Below are 18404 nucleotides of genomic sequence, written 5' to 3'. Positions count from 1 at the left end.
GTTTGCTCATGTTGCGTCCATACTAAGTGAGTGCTTGTACACCTGCATGGCTGCTAGAGATTTTTCCCTTTGTGTTATCTATAGGGCCATTCCTAGCATCCCCTCGGAGCACCGTATTCATGTCCTGGTATATGCTCCTCAGATCCTTCTTAGTGTCCATTATGATTGCTGGAACCTCTCTCTCTCTCTTGTGATTTACAAGTGTTCCTAGTGGTTTTTCAAGGAGTCATTCAGTTTGTGGGTTCAGGTCCAACACAGAGTCAGTTAGAACAGGCCGCCTATCAAGAGCTGGGCTTGCTAATAAATGAGCAGAAGTCCAGTCTCTTCCTAGTTCTGAGACTAGAGTTTATAGGACTGGTGCTTGACTTCGGACTCCTAGAAGCCCAGCTCCAGATGATAGTGGATTTAATCACCCGCATCAAATCTCATCCGATCACAACTGCTCGGGTATGCCCGAGGCTGCAGGGCAAATGGCAACATGCAGGTATGTGCAGTATACGTGGCTTCACATCAGACCTCTCTACAGATGTGATTGGTGTCTGTCTACTCTCTGCACCAGTCCCGCTGGCTGTTCTCAGTCATGTCCTTGGCTTGGTGGGCAGATCTGCAATCGGTGGAGACAGGGGTTCCCTTTACTACTCCATGCCAGTCAGTGACATTAGTCTCAGATGCATCAACCCTGGGGTAGTGAGCGGGTCCATCTCGGCAGTTGGAATACCTAAGATCTCTGGCAAAGGAAGAACTTTCCCTTCACATAAATGTCTAAAAACTTAGGACAGTTCACTTGCCAAGGCATTCACTTGGCTTCCACAAGGCTTCCAGGTGTTTCATCCTTACCTGTTGGGCAAGGTGGTGTGCATCCTCACAGACAATATGGCCTCGGTGTTTGTAAATAGTTGTGACTCACCACCATGGCGCCTCCTGCTGGTAACACTGGGAATTAGTTCTGTCCTCAGCAGGACACCACCTTCTGGTCGGTGTCTCACCCATCCTTGCTCCATGCTCTCTCCGTACACTTGCTCTGAATCTGTGTTGTTCCCAGGACTATGGTGGTCTCTTTGAGACACTGCCCTCTGGCAGGGCCAATCACTCTGGTCTCTCGCCTCCCTTCCAAGGATGTCAGTAGTCCTCACTCTTGCCCCTGCCACTTTGGCCAAATGCAGCCTCATTCTAGCCCCTCCTCTCAGGGGAAAGCCACAGTCCATAAAGGCCACTCCCTCAGTGTTGCTAGGTGCAGTGCAACAGGCAAAGGGGGAACCCAGGCCCAGGCAATATTCTGCATCCTGGTCCTCTGGCAGCAGGGACCCTCTGGCAGCAGGCTTGTCTTGTCCTCTTATCTCCCCCAATACTGCCTCCTCTTCCTGGGCCACTTCCTCTGTGACTCCTGCACCTCCCTGGCCCTTACATCAAGGACTGCAGCTTGGCAGGTGTCAGGCTAGAGCCTTACTCTCTCTAGCCCCCCTGAGCCTGCCCAGCACTGCTTTCTCTAACATGCTTCTCTGGAAACCAGTCCTGCTCCCTCCTTGGTCAGGATCCAGCTGCTTTCTGCTGAGCAGCTCCTTATATACAGGGCTGCCCCAGCAAGCTGCCCTCTCATTGCCTGCCTCTTAGCACACCTCTGATTGTCCTGCACTCTGTGTAGGCTCCTGTCAGCCTGCTTTAACCCCTTCTGGCCAGAGTAGGGCAGCTGCCCCACTACAGTGTTCAGTATCTAACAAAGAGCCCACTCCTCAGCCCTGTGTCAGAAGGTGGGAATTCGGGTGCAGCATTCAGTTCATCTTGAGGTATTGTATTTTCCAGAGGACCAGAATACAAAGGCGGATTACCTCAGCAGATCTTTTCCCTCTAGCTGGAGATGGTCAGCAACATCTTCCAGAAGCGTGGAACTCCCCAAATACACCTATTAGTCTAAGATGGATTGTAATGATGACCATCTGCTCCACTTAGTGCATGAAGACGTGACTTCATCATTTAAGGTCCACATGGCAGCCACCTCACCCTTCCATATTTCAGTCCATGGTAGATCAGTCTTCTTCTCTGAGGTGATAATCAGGTTCCTGAAAATATTAGACCATTCTGTCTGCAAATTTGCAACTCAGTCCCCCTTTGGAATTGAACCTGGTGCTCATGAGACTCATGGGTATACCCTTCAAACTGCTAGCTTCCTGTTCTCTGCTGCTTCTCGGGGATGGTCTCCTTGCTGGTGGGCCCCTGAAACTATGGCACTGCTGTCGGAACCCTGTTATATGATGTTCTGCAAGGACAAGGAATAACTGCACCCCCATCCCGCTTTTTAAGATGTGTTGCTCATGTCTATCATATGACCTGCCCTCCTTACCTCTCTGTTGGAGTTGACAGCAAGAAGGAACTGAGAGGGCAGGCGACTGTCAGTCAATGTCCTTTATACCAGCTCATAAGTTCAGGAGGTGCTAAGACTGCCTCCAACCGATACCAGTAAGGGAAAAATATCCGGCAGCTGTGTCTGGGCGCAAACACACTTAGCTTGGAATGGCCACGAGCAACACATTTAGCAGAACAACAGCAATGAAAGATAGGTAACTTTTTTCTGTTTCCCCATTGGTGAGACATGAATGAGTTCCCAAATATCTGCCCCCTTCAAGATGATGCTTTTGGCAACGCTGTGGTTGTGGTATGTAAAATCTCTTTGTTTGCATACAGGAGATAGAAGGTATGAATCCCAGAGGGCCTACATTTTCACATCCTTTAGTTTCCGGAGTTGGTTGATGATTTTTTTTTCCCAAGTAGAGGGAAAATATATTTTTCATGTAAGAGTTGCTCTCCTTTTAAGGCTAGATCAACATCTGTTCACATTTTGTTCTGATTGGTTCAATAAAGCCTCTTTTCACTGAATTCCAAGGAGAGAAATTATTTCAGAGTTATACAGAGCTGCTTTGCAGTGGATTGTCATAAACAGGCAGAGATTTTTGAAATACAAGAAATGATGTGGTGATATACTAGAGCCAGTCTGGATTGTTTGTTTGGTGAGAGAAATTTCAACATCAGAACTTTTAATTTATAGCAAACATTCTTTGAGATTTGTCAGGGTTTCTTTGAAAACGGGAAAAAAAATCACATTTCAGTTACTGAAAACCCAAACGTATTTGGTTATGAGTTGTGACAAAAAATTGAATAAAAGTTGAAATGTTTTGTAAAAAGGTCTGATTTGTTAGAAAAGTCATATTCCATAGATTGTCTCAATGGAAAAAATTCAGTCAGCTCTGTTACATACACAGTGCAGTACAGGCAGTCCCCGGGTTACGTACAAGATAGGGACTGTAGGTTTGTTCTTAAGTTGAATCTGTATGTAAGTCGGAACTGGCGTCCAGATTCAGACACTGCTGAAACTGACCGCCAGTTCTGACTTACATACAGAATCAACTTAAGAACCCCAGGCGTCCCCAAGTCAGCTGCTGCTGAAACTGATCAGCAGCTGATTCCAGGAAGCCCGGGGCAGAGCAACTCTGCCTGGGGCTTCCTGTAGTCAGCGCTGGTCAGTTTCAGCAGAAGCTGACTTGGGGACGCCTGGGGCAGAGCAGCTGGGGTGCTACTGGACCAACCCAGCAGCACCCCATCTGCTCTGCCCCAGACGTCCTGATTCAGCCGCTGCTGAAACTGACCAGCAGCGGCTGAATCAGGACCTGGGGCAGAGCAGCTGGGGTGCTGCCGGGTTGGTCCAGTAGTGCCCACGGGCGCTGCAGGACCAATCGGCAGCGCCCCAGCTGCTCTGCCCCAGAGTCCAAAACAAAAGCCTGGTCTGCTGGGGGGGGGGGGGGAGCACACTAGCTGCGCCCCCCCCCCCCCCCAGCAGACCAGGGACACGGGGAGCAGAGCCGCAGCGGCAGCGGGGTGCCGCGCCTCTGAGGCTTTGCTCTGGCAAAGCCTCTGAGGCGCGGGACCCCCCGCGGCTGCGGCTTCAGTCAGGGTGCCTGTGGTCTGCTGGGGACGGTCCCCAGCAGACCACAGGCACCCTGACTGAAGCCGCAGCCGCGGGGGGGTCCCGCGCCTCTGAGGCTTTGCCAGAGCAAAGCCTCAGAGGCGCGGGGAACCGCCGCTGCTGCCGCTCCAGTCTGGATGCCTGTGGTCTGCTGGGGACGGTCCCCAGCAGACCATAGGCACCCGGACTGAAGCCGCAGCCGCGGGGGGGTCCCGCGCCTCTGAGGCTTTGCCAGAGCAAAGCCTCAGAGGCGCGGGACCCCCCCGCGGCTGCGGCTTCAGTCCGGGTGCCTGTGGTCTGCTGGGGACCGTCCCCAGCAGACCACAGGCACCGGGTCTCATGCGGCAGCAGCGGGGGTTCCCGCGCTTCTGAGGCTTTACTCTGGCAAAGCCTCAGAAGCGCAGGAACCCGCCCGCTGCTGCCGCTTGGGTCCCGGTGCCTGTGGTCTGCTGGGGACGGTCCCCAGCAGACCACAGGCACCGGGACCCAAGCGGCAGCAGCAGCGGTTCCCGCGCTTCCGAGGCTTTGCTCTGGCAAAGCCTCAGAAGCGCGGGAACCCGCCCGGTGCCCCTGGTCTGCTGGAGACGGTCTCCAGCAGACCAGGGGCACCGGAGCAGCTTACGAACGGGGCTTTCTCGCCCCGACTTCCGGGGCGAGAAAGCTCCGTTCGTAAGTGCGGATCCGACGTAAGTCGGATCCGCGTAAGTCGGGGACTGCCTGTACAAGTAAATTTGAAGATAGATTTGTGCTCTAAATTCTAATAGAAGAGAATAGTATATTATAATTAATTTAGTAATAGAAGACATGCTACTTGAAATCTAATGTTCTCTTATCTGTGCATCTTACAGTCTCACAAAACCTTAATGTTTCTCTCTGGCCATTTCCAGTGTTAGATTAGGAAATGTTAGACTGAAGTGTATTCAGGAAGTAGGATTTCTATCACACTGATAACTGTAGATGTATCATCCACTTTATGTAGATCTCGTCTGTGAAGGAGACATTTGCTCTGATTTCTAGGTAACCTCTAATTGTTGAAAAGACAGGTTATTAGTTCTTTCAGATTTTTCATGTTACTAGAAAACTTGACCTCATTAACTCATACCATCTGTGATCTAGGCGACTTATCCTCTCTTCTCAATAGGGGATCTTATGCTGGTGGAGGGGGCTTAACAATGTATTGCCAGCGTTTTTGGGACATTTAATCAATGTAATGCTTTCTTTAAGACTGAAATTAACTATATAAAAATCAGTAGCTTTTGTTGCACCAGACACAATTCTGCCTTTCCTCCTCTCTCCCGCAACTCCTGGGCCTTTTCATTTAAAAAGGAAAGTTGGACCTTTAAACATGTTGCGTCTTACTACTTGGTAGTAAAATTATTTTAATTCCTCCTTTTTAACAAGTAAAAACACCCTGTCACTGGACTCCAGAGGCGAAAAGATCTGTTACCATAGCTGCTAAATTAGCAAGCTTGTCTTTTAAAGAACTATTCACTAGGCATGGTGCAATTCTGCATCATCTGGTAATGTCTGCAGGGGTTTCTGTGCCAAGCAGAGGGATTCTCATACTCTGCAGAGCTTCATTGCTTATTCATTGGTGGTCTGCTTAACTGTAAAGCTGTGCTGTTATGATGGATTACAAATTATTAAGCACATCTTTGAATGCAGATAGTATCTCATGCAAACAGCTCAGGATGTTTTCCCAATGAGGAAAAAGAAAACACCTTCATTTAATAATTAAGCCTTTAAAAAATCAGAACTTACTACCTAAAGGCTGCTCTGTCACAAAATTGATTAAAAATAATATAGTCACTTTTGTAAAGTCCAAGCTCATAGTTTTTCTCTAAACGTGTTCCTTACAGTGTGAGTAAATCTGCTTTTTTGCAAAAAAACCCCACTGTGAACCCACATTAGCACAGGATGTTAGAGATAATAGAGGCTCAGGTTTACACCAGCCACAGATCATCAAACCATCACAACCCATACATTGGGGCTCTGTCTACACTGGGCCACTTATTCCGGAAAATCAGCTACTTTTCCGGAATAAGCTGCGAGCTATCTACACTGGCCTTTGAATTTCCGGAAAAGCAACGATGCTCTACTGTACAAAATCAGCCGCTATTCCGGAAAAACTATTCTGCTCCCGCTCAGGCATAAGACCTTATTCCGGAACACTGTTCCAGAAAAGGGCCAGTGTAGACAGCCCAGTAGTCTTTTCCGGAAAAAAGCCCCGATCGCGAAAATGGCGATCGGGGCTCTTTTCCGGAAAAGCGCATCTACATTGGCCACAGACGCTTTTCCGGAAAAAGGGCTTTTCCGGAAAAGCAGCCTGCCAATGTAGACGCTCCTTTTCCGGAAAAACTGAAAACGGAATAGTATTCCGTTTTAAGCATTTCCGGAAATTCATGCCAGTGTAGACACAGCCAAGGGGACCACATCCTAAAAAAAACTTTCCTGAACCCCCTTTTCTTGTCTTGAAATAATCCCCACCTTCCCAAGCTCATCATCAGAAGCAAGCTCCCCACGGATCAGGACTAGGGATTTCAACAGGTCATTGACAACCTGACTTAACATATAATCCTGGGTTTATTGGTTAATCCTGTTGATTACACGCATTTCCCTCTGTATCAGAGGCAGCAAAGGAGGGGGAGTTGGGAGCGGATTTTTAAACTGGCTCCCCATGAACACTGGATCTGCAGAGCCACCTGCCTACCCTCAACCCTGCACTGCTGCCTCTGATAGAGAGGCAGCAGGGCAGAAGCTGAGGGGAGACAGGTGGGAGCTGATGCACATGGGAGCTGGCTCCACAGAGCTGCCTGCCTCCCCCTTGCTGCCTCCCAGAGAAGCCGGGGAGGGGGAGCAGGCAGGAGCCGGGGCTGGGTGGCAACCAGCTTAAAAGCCAGTTCCCTACTTGCACTGGCTCCATGGAGCCACTCCCCCTGCCCTGTGCTGCTGTTTCTATTCGAAGCAGTAGAATGGGGGCGGGAGGCAGGTGTGGCTGCCGTGGAACAGTCTCTCTATGTAGTGGGCTCAGGTTCACCATGGACAGGGGCTGCTTTGTGGGATCCGGCACAGCCTCTGTCCACAGGGAACTTGGGCCCGCTGTGGACAGGGACTGCTGCCACCCTATGCTGTTGCCTCTGATACAGAGGGAGCAGCAGGGGGCTCCCCAGGAGTGGGGCTGGGAGCACATTGGATGCTGCCCCACCCCAGGAACTATTTGATAATTGTGTAATCGATAATATTTGGTGTGGTTACACAACTGTTCAGTTACATATCATCTAACATCCCTAATCAGCAGAGCTCGACAAATCGCGGCGAAATCCACTCGCCAGCCCCACACTGTGCATGCACCAGACCTGCACGGCGCATGCGTGCACTGCTGGTGAACGGGACGACCAGCTGAAATCTACTTGCCCCAGGCAAGTAGACAAACGGATTTGTCGAGTCCCGCTAATCAGGACACACCAACTCAAAGCAGATCAGATGCTGCCAGAACAGTTGCAAAACATGCAGACCAATCTCCACTGCTATAATGATCAGTACCCATAATACACCTTTCAGGATCTATGGATCCTATGAATGGTGCACTGACTGCCCCAATAGTGAGTGAAACCAAACCATTGCTACACTCTCAAACAAATTTACACTGGAAAATAAGAAAACAAAACCACGATATCTTGTGAGTGAAAACTTTTCACACAGTCCTTTCAGCCCTCACCTTCAAAACTGCATAGTGCACTCAAAAGACAAAGCTGGGAGCCTAAATTCATGAGACTGCTAGACACTAAAACTCATGAATGCAGTAGAGACACTGGATTTATGACTACAAACCATTACCCACTAGGTACCCTCCCAGTTGCTGTACCACTTCTCCTTGCTTCTCCTCCTCATAACTGGAGGGGATACTCATGAGCCACTTCATCCTGGTCTCTTGAAGACTGTTAAATACTTATCCTAAGCATTCTTTTCTGATCAAAGTGAGACTTTGTGTTAGTTTCCCAGACACAAAGAAGAGCTCTGTGTAAGCTTCTCTCTTACCCACAGAAGTTGGTCCATTAAAAGATATTACCGCAACTACCTTATCTCTCTAATCAGCCACAGCTGACAGTCTTACATGGGGTGGGCAATAATTTTTGCCTAGGGGCCGCTTCAAAAATTTTTGAAGTAGCTCTGGATCACCCCGGAATGGGTGAGGCCTAAATGGGAAGGGGCAGGACTACCCCACCCCCAGACCATGATTTGCATGCTTCCTCACCCCTGAGCCAATCAGGGTCTGGGGGCAGGGGAGCATGGGTAGCCTCCTCCTGCCCTGTGAGGAGCACGTCACACTTTGAAATTCCGTGGGCTCCTCGCAGGACCCAGGCAGGGAGAAGGAAGCTTCACACAGCTCCTCTGCCCCCAGGTGCTGATTGGCCTGGGGGTGGGCGAGCGTGCAAAGCCTCCTCCATGCCCCCCGCCTCCCAGCCTGTGAGCACCGTGTGGCACTTCAAAGTGCCACGTGCTCCTGGCAGGGTGGGAGGAGGCTTCGCGTGCTCCCACGCCCCCAGGCCAATTAAGGCCTGCAGGTGGGAGAGCTGTGTGAAGCCTCCTCTGCTCTACCCCTGCCTTGTGAGCAATATGCGGCGCTTTGAGCCGCGCGCAGGGCAAGGGCAGAGCAGAGGTGGCTTTGGGCACTCCCCCGCAAGCCCTGATTGGCCGGGGGGAGTAGCAGGGCCTCTGCAGGCCGGATCCAGCCTACGGAGACCCTTTTGCCCACCCCTGGTCTTACATGTAATGGGACCAAGAATTAAACTCTTTACTTAAGCACATCACTTTTTGCCTCTGCGCTTGACAACTTTATACCCTTCCTATCACCATCCCGCCCCCCTGCCTCCATTGCATCCTGTTCCCCGAGGGATGTGGCCTTGGGCAGGGCAGCAGCAACTGTCAACCCTCCCACTTCTCCCCCACCCCACACACACACTCTCCATAATAGCAGGAACAGTGAGGAAGCATAGCGAGTGCACACACCAAGCGTACTCCACTTCCTCGCAGTTCCTGCCGCCACATTCCTGTGGCTGCATCCCTCGGCGGATGGGGGGGGTTGCAATTGATGGAGAGGGTGGGCCAGTGGCAGGATTTGGGGGTAAGATAGACAGCCCTCTTCCCCATCAGGACTTTCAGGCTGGACTGTGAAAATAATCCGTCTGTAGATGGTCCTGTGGGCCGTGAGTGTGAGACCCTTGTTTTAATTCCTGTTTCTTTTACCATCGATATTTCTATATACGGCCGATACACTTTAAACATGCAATGCTAATCACTTTGAGGTAAATTACATCGGGACTGTCTCATCTCTTATTTGTCTAATCAATACAAAAAATACACTCAATCCTTTTCCTTTGCTGCCATCATTGCTGTGCCTGGGCTCATGCTGCATTTCTATCACCTGGATTTCTAGTGCTAGCAACTAGATTCAAGTGAAGTCAGAATTCTGTTTGTTAACAAGTGGGCTGTGCCCACAAAAGCTCATGATACCACCTACATGTTTTGTTAGCCTACAAAGTGCTGACAGACCAGGTTTTGTTTAAGTTTATTTGTTTAACAGTTAGCAATATTTTCCTTTGCTTCATGCTTTAAATCTTAGCATTTTTTTTTTAATTTCTTCAGTCTCTCCATTGCTCTTTCCAAAGACACTTATTTTCTTTCCACTTTGTAGCTAGTTTTCAGTCTTAATTTTTTCCTGCAGATTATCTAGAGGGGAGTTTGCCATCATCTTTTTCCACATTATAAATGTCCTCTTCAAGTGCTATTTTCTTGTAATAGAAACTTGGTTAGGTTTTTGTTTTTTTCCCACAGGGTGATTGGTTTTGTTTGGGGAAAAAAAACCTTTATAATGTGAGGGCTTCTTCCAAGACAGAGAAGTTGTGCCTTTGCAGAAAGATGAAAGGCTACAATTCTGTTCTGATTTACACATGTAACTCCACTGATGTCACTATAATAGAGCTGTATGTGGCTGATAGATAGGGAACTGAATGCAGGGAGAGACATACAGGGGCTGGTGTAAATCAGGAATAAGTCTACTGGCATCAGTGAATTTATACTGATTTAAAATTGATCTAAGGAAGAAGATTAGAACTGTGGTGTCTCTACCATCTTTCCTGTGAATTGAAACATATACAGTATGCCTAAAAGAATGCAAGCTGTCTTCTCTGCAGTCAGGTCTTTCTCCTCAAGGGGCAATGTGAATAACAGCAAAAGTTAATTAATATAATTTTAAGAGAGTAAATTGAAATGTCTTATGGTTGTGGGTTTAGCCCATTGCTGTGTCCCCTGGGTGTGGAGTCCTTACTTCCTGCCCTTGTCTCCCGCAAAGAGCTCAGCCATTCCTATTACCCTTGAGTCTCTGTAAAATGGGCAAGAGACGCTGTGATGGTGTCAGTACTCTACTGACTGGGAGTGATGTAGAATTCCCTGCACCTGCAGAGAGGCGACAAGTAAAGGAGGTAGAATTTGCACTAAGATATGTTTTGACAGATCAGTGATTGCCATGGAGAATTTATAAGCCATGCAGGTGTATAGACTGTGTATAGGTTGGACCTACCTGGTCTGGCATCCTCAGGACCTGACTGGTCACGGATGAGGGAATTTGCCAGACCAGAGGAGGTCCTCTGCCACCAGGCCACCACCCCTCCCTGCCACCCGCACCTGCTGCTGTTGGGCAGCCCAGCCCCAGCTGGATTGCTAAGGCGGTGGCTTCACTGCTGGGCCACCCCTACCCCCAGCCCCATTGCTAGCTGGGTTGCTGTAGCCCTGGCCTCTCTGACTGAAAGCAGGTGGCCCTGATAGGGCTGCCACAGTCACAGCCCTGCTGTTAGGGGGCTGCAGCCCTGGCTCTGCTTCCAGGCAGCCCCACTACCAACAGATTCCTAGCTGCTGGCCCACCTGCCCAGGGCTCTCTTGTCCACAGATGTTGCTGGACCAGAGCGTCCCAGTTTAGGGAGATGCAACCTGTACTGTTTTATTTTAAGCTTTCTATGGTGTATCCTACATGGAGCACAGAATTAATATTCGGAGAGTTTATAGAAAATGTGGATTCCATTAACCACAATGCAAAACCAATTAAGGGTGTGTTATGGAAACCTGCTTTTCATATGGTTTATCCATAAGCTTCCCCCAAAATTACAGGGCCTAGCCTGTGAAGTCTCTACCCAGTCCGGCAAAATTCCCATTGACGTAAAAGCTTCAGGACTGGATGCACATTTTTTTTAACAGGCCATTGTTTGTGACAGGAGTTGTTTTCTTGTATGTTGAAAAATCAGGCAAGCCACAAAAGTAAGAGAATGATTAAAAAACCCACAAAGCATAGAAACATATGTGTGAAAGCAGTACCCTCCAGCGCACTTAGCCGTGAGACACTAGTCACTGTTTGCAGACTCAGGTACTAGCAGGCATTTGTGCTGTATATAACATTGTGTGTTTTGTTTTCTCTTTCAATTTATGTGCATTGAAAGTGAAATCTTGGAGAAAGCGTTCTTAGTAAGTGCAAAACTTGTTCCCAGATTGAAGCCTGTGCTGTGGTGCTTTGCTGGTTGGGGCCAGACTGCTCCAAACCTGGCAGCAGTACACTATACGAATCGGCCACTACTCCCTGCATACTACAGGCAAGGGATTCAACAGCTGGAGAGGCCTCAGTATCCCGGTGATTCCATCACATAAGCTTGGAGGATTGATTCTTCCCCTCACCTCCCTGAATTTGAGTGCATCTCCCAAAATGGACTAATGCTATATGATTTGTTAAAGTGAACTACAAAACTTTCTCCTCCTCAGCTGCCAGTAAAGAATTACATTCTCCACCCTGGAAAATAATTTGGACAGAAACATTATTTACATCTCTATGAACTGCACAGGCACTTATGTTACTTATAGCATTAGTAGTTTCAAACTCCCTCTGGGCATACAAACAGACTGCTAAGTAGGCTGATTTATTCTCCTGGACTCCACTTATTTTTTAATAGTTGTACTTAGTTTTAAAATTCAGTGTAAGTTCCTAAATAAATGCCATGTGCTATATAAATACACATTTATCTCTGTTCTTATGTGAGGGAAGATGTCTATTTAGGGCTGTGTATTGTTTTTTTGTAGGGGAGAGCAGATGTGTGTGTTTGTGCACATGTGCACAAAGACTGTAAGCTCCAGAAACACTGCAAAACCAATTGAAGGACTGAAACAATATGGGGAATTTTCCATTTTATTTCAGGGAGAAAGTATATCCATTTAATGTATTTTAATTATCTCTTATTTTTTTTAATTAATTACCAATAATACACTATGATGCTTAGAATCCTTTCTAAAAAGGTGCAAAGATTCATTATATAGTTTTCAAATTGTCACTAAACTCTTGTTATTCTTCTAAGGCAATGTATTTTAACCACAAATGATTCTCAGGAGACGAAGAAAACATTTCAGAACAGGTGCATGTCAGAACTACTCGACACTCTCTCATTTAAACATTTAAAATGACAGGTCTTTAACATGTTTCTTCAGTGTTCTTTAAGGACCAATACTGTGCTTGATGTTGTGGGCCAGCACAAGGCCCTCCACGTCCTTTGAACCCAAAACCAGCAGCTGCACAGAGGGACTGTAGGCAGAGCAGACACCCTGTATGCTTGTGTAACTATGTTGTAGCCAAAACTCCTGACTGTTTCAGTTGTAGTGTAGATGGGCCATCACAACATAGCTGTTTAAGTACAAACAAAAGTTAAATTGGTTAGTCTTACAAAATACCTTAGTAACTTTCTAAATATAACTCACTAAACCAGATAGGGTGAAATCTTAGCCCTCTAGAAGTTGATAGCACAAATCCCATTGATTTCAGTGGGACCAAAACTTTACTTCCAGTGTCTTAATACAAAAGGTCTCATTTCTCTACTGTATTGCAGCAGTTTTCGGCCACTGATTTCTGTGAAACTGTACTACTGAAGTAACAGCATGATGAATGAGGCCAAGAAAGAGTCCCCAGTCCAAAGCTGAGTTTGTCAGAGACCAAACACTGGAATAGTGTTCAAGTGACTTTTCTCACTCCTTAAATGACACTTTGTATATCCTGTAACTTCAGCTATGAAGTCACAACAGTGTCTTTGTATTACTAAGTTACATAGAATTTATAGTCACTTCCTAATTTACTTTATTATTGTTTTAATTCAGAAAACAAAATCTGATAATTTTTTTCTAAAATAAATCTACAGATTTTGAAACAAAAACAATATGACCTTTTGGGCCACACAAAAGTTTTGCATGAAAGTGAAAGATTAGCAGTAAGTAGACTTTGAAAGATCCTCAGTGTATTTAAAGCATTAAAAAGGATCATTGACAGCAAGAGCAGTGTCACTTTTATTTGTTCAGTCAGTTATTGTTTCTGTTGCGCCTTTGGACTACAGTACTATAAATGAGAGACCTTGCATCTTCCCATTAGGGTTGCCGGGGTCCGGTATTTACCCAGACAGTCCAGTATTTTTAGCTCCTGTCCGGTAAAAAAAAATTCAGAGAATACCGGACACCTAAAATGTCCGGTATTTTCTGAATTTTTCCCCAGCCAGGAGGCAAAAATGCTGGGCACCTGGCAGCCCTACAAACACTCAGCGCCCAGCCTTCCCTCCTGGCTCCCAACACCCCCATCTCCCCAACCCCATGCTTACCTGATACCCCAAGGCCGCTGGCACAAAATGGCTTTTTTTTCCCCCTCAACAACTTTGGTCTCCCCCCCCCCTTTTTTCCCTCTCGACAGAATTTTTTCCCTTTTGGGGGGGGGGGGGTATTTTTGTTTCAACCATCTGGCAACCCTACTTCCCATATAAGGTCTTTGATTCAATCAGATTTGGAAAAGTTGTAGGGAGCCTTGAAGAGGAAAATCACTATATAAGCAGTTCTTGGTGGATACCCCTTAAATAATTTGTAACCGGTTCAAGAAAAATCTAACTGGAATAAATAATCATGGTCTACAATAGCCACTAACCATTAGTGCCAGTGAAGATACAGAGGGCTTGGTGGTTCTGTGAGTTAGCCTTCTGTCACCAAAATTTTAAGAGATTTTTCCTCCCTACTTCCTACTCCCCAGAAGAAACTGGATAGAAATCCTGAGGGTCAAATAGATCTCACTTGTCTTTATGCTTTAACTTTTTATAAAGGAATAAGGAAAGTACATTGGGATTTTAAGTTTTTGTGCCTTTAACATTATGGAAAAACAGACCCCCAAAACTGCTGCATTTGAAAGACTGAAAAGGATAATTAATTCATAATGGGTGTGGAAGTGGAAACTGTCAGGCCACAGCTTTCCCAGCTTTCACTTAATCATTTGAAACTCATTTTCTGTTGTTTTTCACTGACTGCGATCCCTTAGAGAGAATATAAAACTTGCACCATCCAGCAGAGAATTCCACTCCCTTAATGACTTGTGCTCTGTGTTGACTCACTTTCACTCACTGTTGTCATTCCATACAGGAAAAGCCATACCAGTGCTCCGAGTGCAACAAGGCCTTCAGTCAGAAACGAGGCCTAGATGAGCATATGAGGACCCATACTGGAGAGAAACCGTTCCAGTGTGATGTGAGTTGAGCTTTCTTTCTTGAATTCAGTCCTGGAGTCAGACTTTATTTTCCATAGGAGTACTAGCCTATATGTATATTCACTTTGCAGTTACATGCAATAGCATAAACTAAAACTGTTTTATGGTCTTCGGTTGCTTAAGTAATGAGATATCACTCAAGTTTTATATAGCCTCTCGTGTTGCCAAGAGCATCCCTGAACATGTTTATTTTATGGCTCATATCCCTTAAGAGTTGTTTGCACCGTTCTTAATGAAATTTGGATTTTGTGCAGTATAAATTCATTACCATTTGAGTCACACCTTTTGTTCATTTATAAGTCTTTGACAAGTTAATACCCGGAGATTAGCCTGGATGGGAATATCATTTACAATATTATAGTGGAATCTGAATGTCTATAATACACACACACACACACACACACACACACACACACACACACACACGTACACCTATATACGTACACGTACACACATACACATACACATACACCTATATACATACACGTACACGTACACACACACACATTATAACCATTACATGTGTTATATATATTTTACATGTAATGGTTGTAATGTTGCTGAATAAGCAGAGTGCAGATTTCCAGTTTCTGCTAATATAAACCTGAATTGCAACTGATTGAACTTTGGCATATGGTCAGTTTGTTACATGGAGAAATGATAAATGATTTCTAAAAGTTATATGTCTTGGATAATAGCTCAGATGAAGTTAGTTTTTTTTTTTATAATATGTCAACAACATGCTCTTTGTGTTCTGTAACATCACACAATCATAGAACACTAGAACTGCAAGAGACCTTGAGAGGTCATCGACTCCAGTCCCCTGCCCTCACGGCAGGACCCAGTACCATCTAGATCATTCCTGATAGATGTCTATCGAACCTGCTCTTAAATATCTCCAGAGATGGAGATTCTACAACTTCTGTAGGCAACTTATTCCAGTGTTTGACCACCCTGACAGTTAGTAAGTTTTTCCTAATGTCCAACCTAAACCTCCCTTACTGCAGTTTAAGCCCATTGCTTCTTGTCCTATACTCAGAGGCTAAGGAGAACAAATTTTCTCCCTCCTCCTTGTGACACCCTTTTAGATACTTGCAAACTGCTATCATGTCCCCCCTCAGTCTTCTCCTTTCCAAACTAAACAAGCCCAATTCATTCAGTCTTTCTTCATAGCTCATTCTCTAGACCTTTAATCATTCTTGTTGCTCTTCTCTGGATCTTCTCCAGTTTCTCCACATCTTTCTTTAAATGTGGTGCCCAGAACTGGACACAATACTCCAATTGAGGCCTAATCAGTGGAGAGAGTAGGGTGGAAAAATGACTTCTCTTGTCTTGCTCACAACACTCCTGTTAATGCATCCCAGAATCATGTGTGTGTGTGTGTGTGGTTTTTTTTTTTTTTTTTTTTTTGCACCAGTGTCACACTGTTGACTCCTATTTAGCTGTGGTCCACTGTGACCCCTAGATTCTTTTCCGCAGTGCTCCTTCCTAGACAGTGGCTTCCCGTTCTGTATGTGTGAAACTGGTTGTTTCTTCCTAAGTGGAATACTTTGCATTTGTTCTTATTAAACTTCATCCTGTTTACTTCAGATCATTTTGAATTATGACTCTGTCCTCCAAAGCACTTGCAATCCCTACCAGCTTCATATCATCTGCAAACATAATAAGTGTACTCTCTATGCCAATATCTAAATTGTTGATGAAGATATTGAACAGAATATCCCAAAACAGACCCCTGTGAAACCCCACTTGTTATGCCCTTCCAGCATGATTGTGAACCGTTAATAATAACTACTTTCAGAATAGTTATCCAGCTAGTTATGCACCCACCTAATAGTAGCCCCATCTAAGTTGTATTTGCCTATTTTATTGATAAGAATATCATACAAGACCGTACCAAATGCCTTGCTAAAGTCTAGGTATATAATAAATGGTATAGAGTCCCTGTGCATGGAGTTTGCTTGTGAGAGTGCTGAATCACCCAACTTTGGAAAATTGATAGTCATGAAATGTGAGCTGGAATTTCTCACTCTAAACTTCTTGACTGGACAATACAAGGGGCTACTTCAACATTAAAGTAAGAATAACTCCCAGCAGGATGCACAGATCTTGCATGGAGAGAAGATATGTGGCACCCGTGAAATTTACATGTAACCCATAGCCAATCCTTAGGTCCCTAATATGAAGATTTCCCCCATTTTTAGCCCTGGTTTGGTCAAGTCTTGCCCCTTCAATGTGCTGGCCCAGTGCAAAGTCAGCATGTGGGACTTACTGGGGTTTGTGTGCTCAGAAGACTGTGTAATTTTACCTGGACGAGACTGTGATTCTGTAAGCCAAAAGTGTGGAGAAAATTATAATAGATTTCAGATTGGTCAGTGAACATCGTGACTTGTATGATCTAATTAAATATATAGAAACATAAGAGTCAAACAAGTGCAAGATTAATCCTTTTCCAAATGACACTGTTACAATCAATCCCAGGTTCAGTTATGATTGGAAAAATGTATTCTAAGCCACCACAATTTATTTATTTTGAAATCTCTTTACAATTGCCAAAAATATTTTGTCTTTCCAATTAGTTCTGTGTTTCTAGCCTTCTATGCTTAAAAGGAGCAAACTGGCTGCATTAATGGCAACATCTCAAATAATACACACATCTACTGATATTTAATCCCTCTTAGTGGCGCATACAGTGTTCTGTTGGAGCAATCCTATTCCAGTTTATATAGGACTGCCTTAATTCCGGTCATTGTCAATGCTTTTACAGTTTTCAGCAGTCCCCTATATTTGCATGATTAATCAGAGGCTTCTCTATCTTAAAAACCTAAAACTTAATCCATTCAAAATGGACCTTCCCCAAAGGGATGGGTTTATTTTTGGTGGTACTCCATTTCCTTTTTTTTCCATTCAGTATTCTAAAAAAACATTGATTGTCCCATCTACTCAAATTACTCTTCATTGCCATTTATTTATCAGTGCCACACTAGCAGCGGAGGGTAAAACACTGAAGTGGATAATCTGCCCATAGAAGTGTCTTCCCATCAAGTTACTGGTTGGCTTATGCACTGAAACATGCAAATTGATATTATTTGTATTTTTTGTTAGTCATATCTAAGATAATTATAGATATTCTCATTAGCTATTTAAAAAAATGACCAGGCTCTTGACCTCAAATACCTCTTGATTCCATGAGTTCCATAGGTTAATTATGCATTGAAAGCATCCAGGATAGAGTAACATTGAGTCATATGTGTTATACTCATTGAGTCCTTTTTATAAAATGGTTTTGGGTATGCGGGGATCAAGGCTGAGATGTCATATAGGGACAGTTCTAACAACTCCTTGAGTAGTCCAATAGAGCTACAGTAGTTCTAGTAGTCAGGCTTATAAAAAATCCTATTAAGGCACAACCAATTTTTGTTTCTTTCGGAGACCGTGATATTTACAATTTCAGATGTATAAGTGCTCATATTGATTGGGGGGAGGGGAAGTCTGGAATGACTGATTTTCTTACCTGGTATCAAGAGCACTCATGATGACTATTCAATGCCTTTTAAATAACCCTTTTATTGTAGGTGTCCCGCTTTACCATTGTTAATACTAATGACTTTAGCATTGAGCACCAGGAAATGCCTCTAGTGCCAAAGGGTTAAACAAGATCAGGTTTCCTCTGTTGAAATAAAGGCAATCGAAGCCTTTTCACATAAAAATGCTTTAACAGAAATAATTGATGCATCTTTACCTTCGAAAATGTTCCTTGTGGGTAAACATTGTATGCCTTCTGGAACAATGTTAAAACAACATAATAAAAATAAAATAAATGACAGGTTCTCCCCCCCCCCCCCCAAG

General features: G+C 45.2%; 1 protein-coding gene across 7 annotated transcripts in view; it reads left to right on the top strand.

The window, feature by feature from the left end:
• PRDM5 (PR/SET domain 5) overlaps window positions 1–18404 on the top strand; it is a 151443-nt gene that overhangs the window by 123601 nt on the left and 9438 nt on the right. For all 7 annotated transcript variants that reach the window (XM_075929819.1, XM_014574834.3, XM_075929820.1 and 4 more), the window contains one exon: window positions 14432–14536. In XM_075929819.1, the coding sequence (XP_075785934.1) occupies window positions 14432–14536 (105 nt within the window). The remainder of the gene's footprint in view (window positions 1–14431; window positions 14537–18404) is intronic.

The sequence above is a fragment of the Pelodiscus sinensis genome, chromosome 5 (assembly GCF_049634645.1).
Source record: "Pelodiscus sinensis isolate JC-2024 chromosome 5, ASM4963464v1, whole genome shotgun sequence".
In the NCBI taxonomy this organism is placed as follows: Eukaryota; Metazoa; Chordata; order Testudines; family Trionychidae; genus Pelodiscus; species Pelodiscus sinensis.
This window is presented reverse-complemented; position numbering and strand designations above follow the sequence as displayed.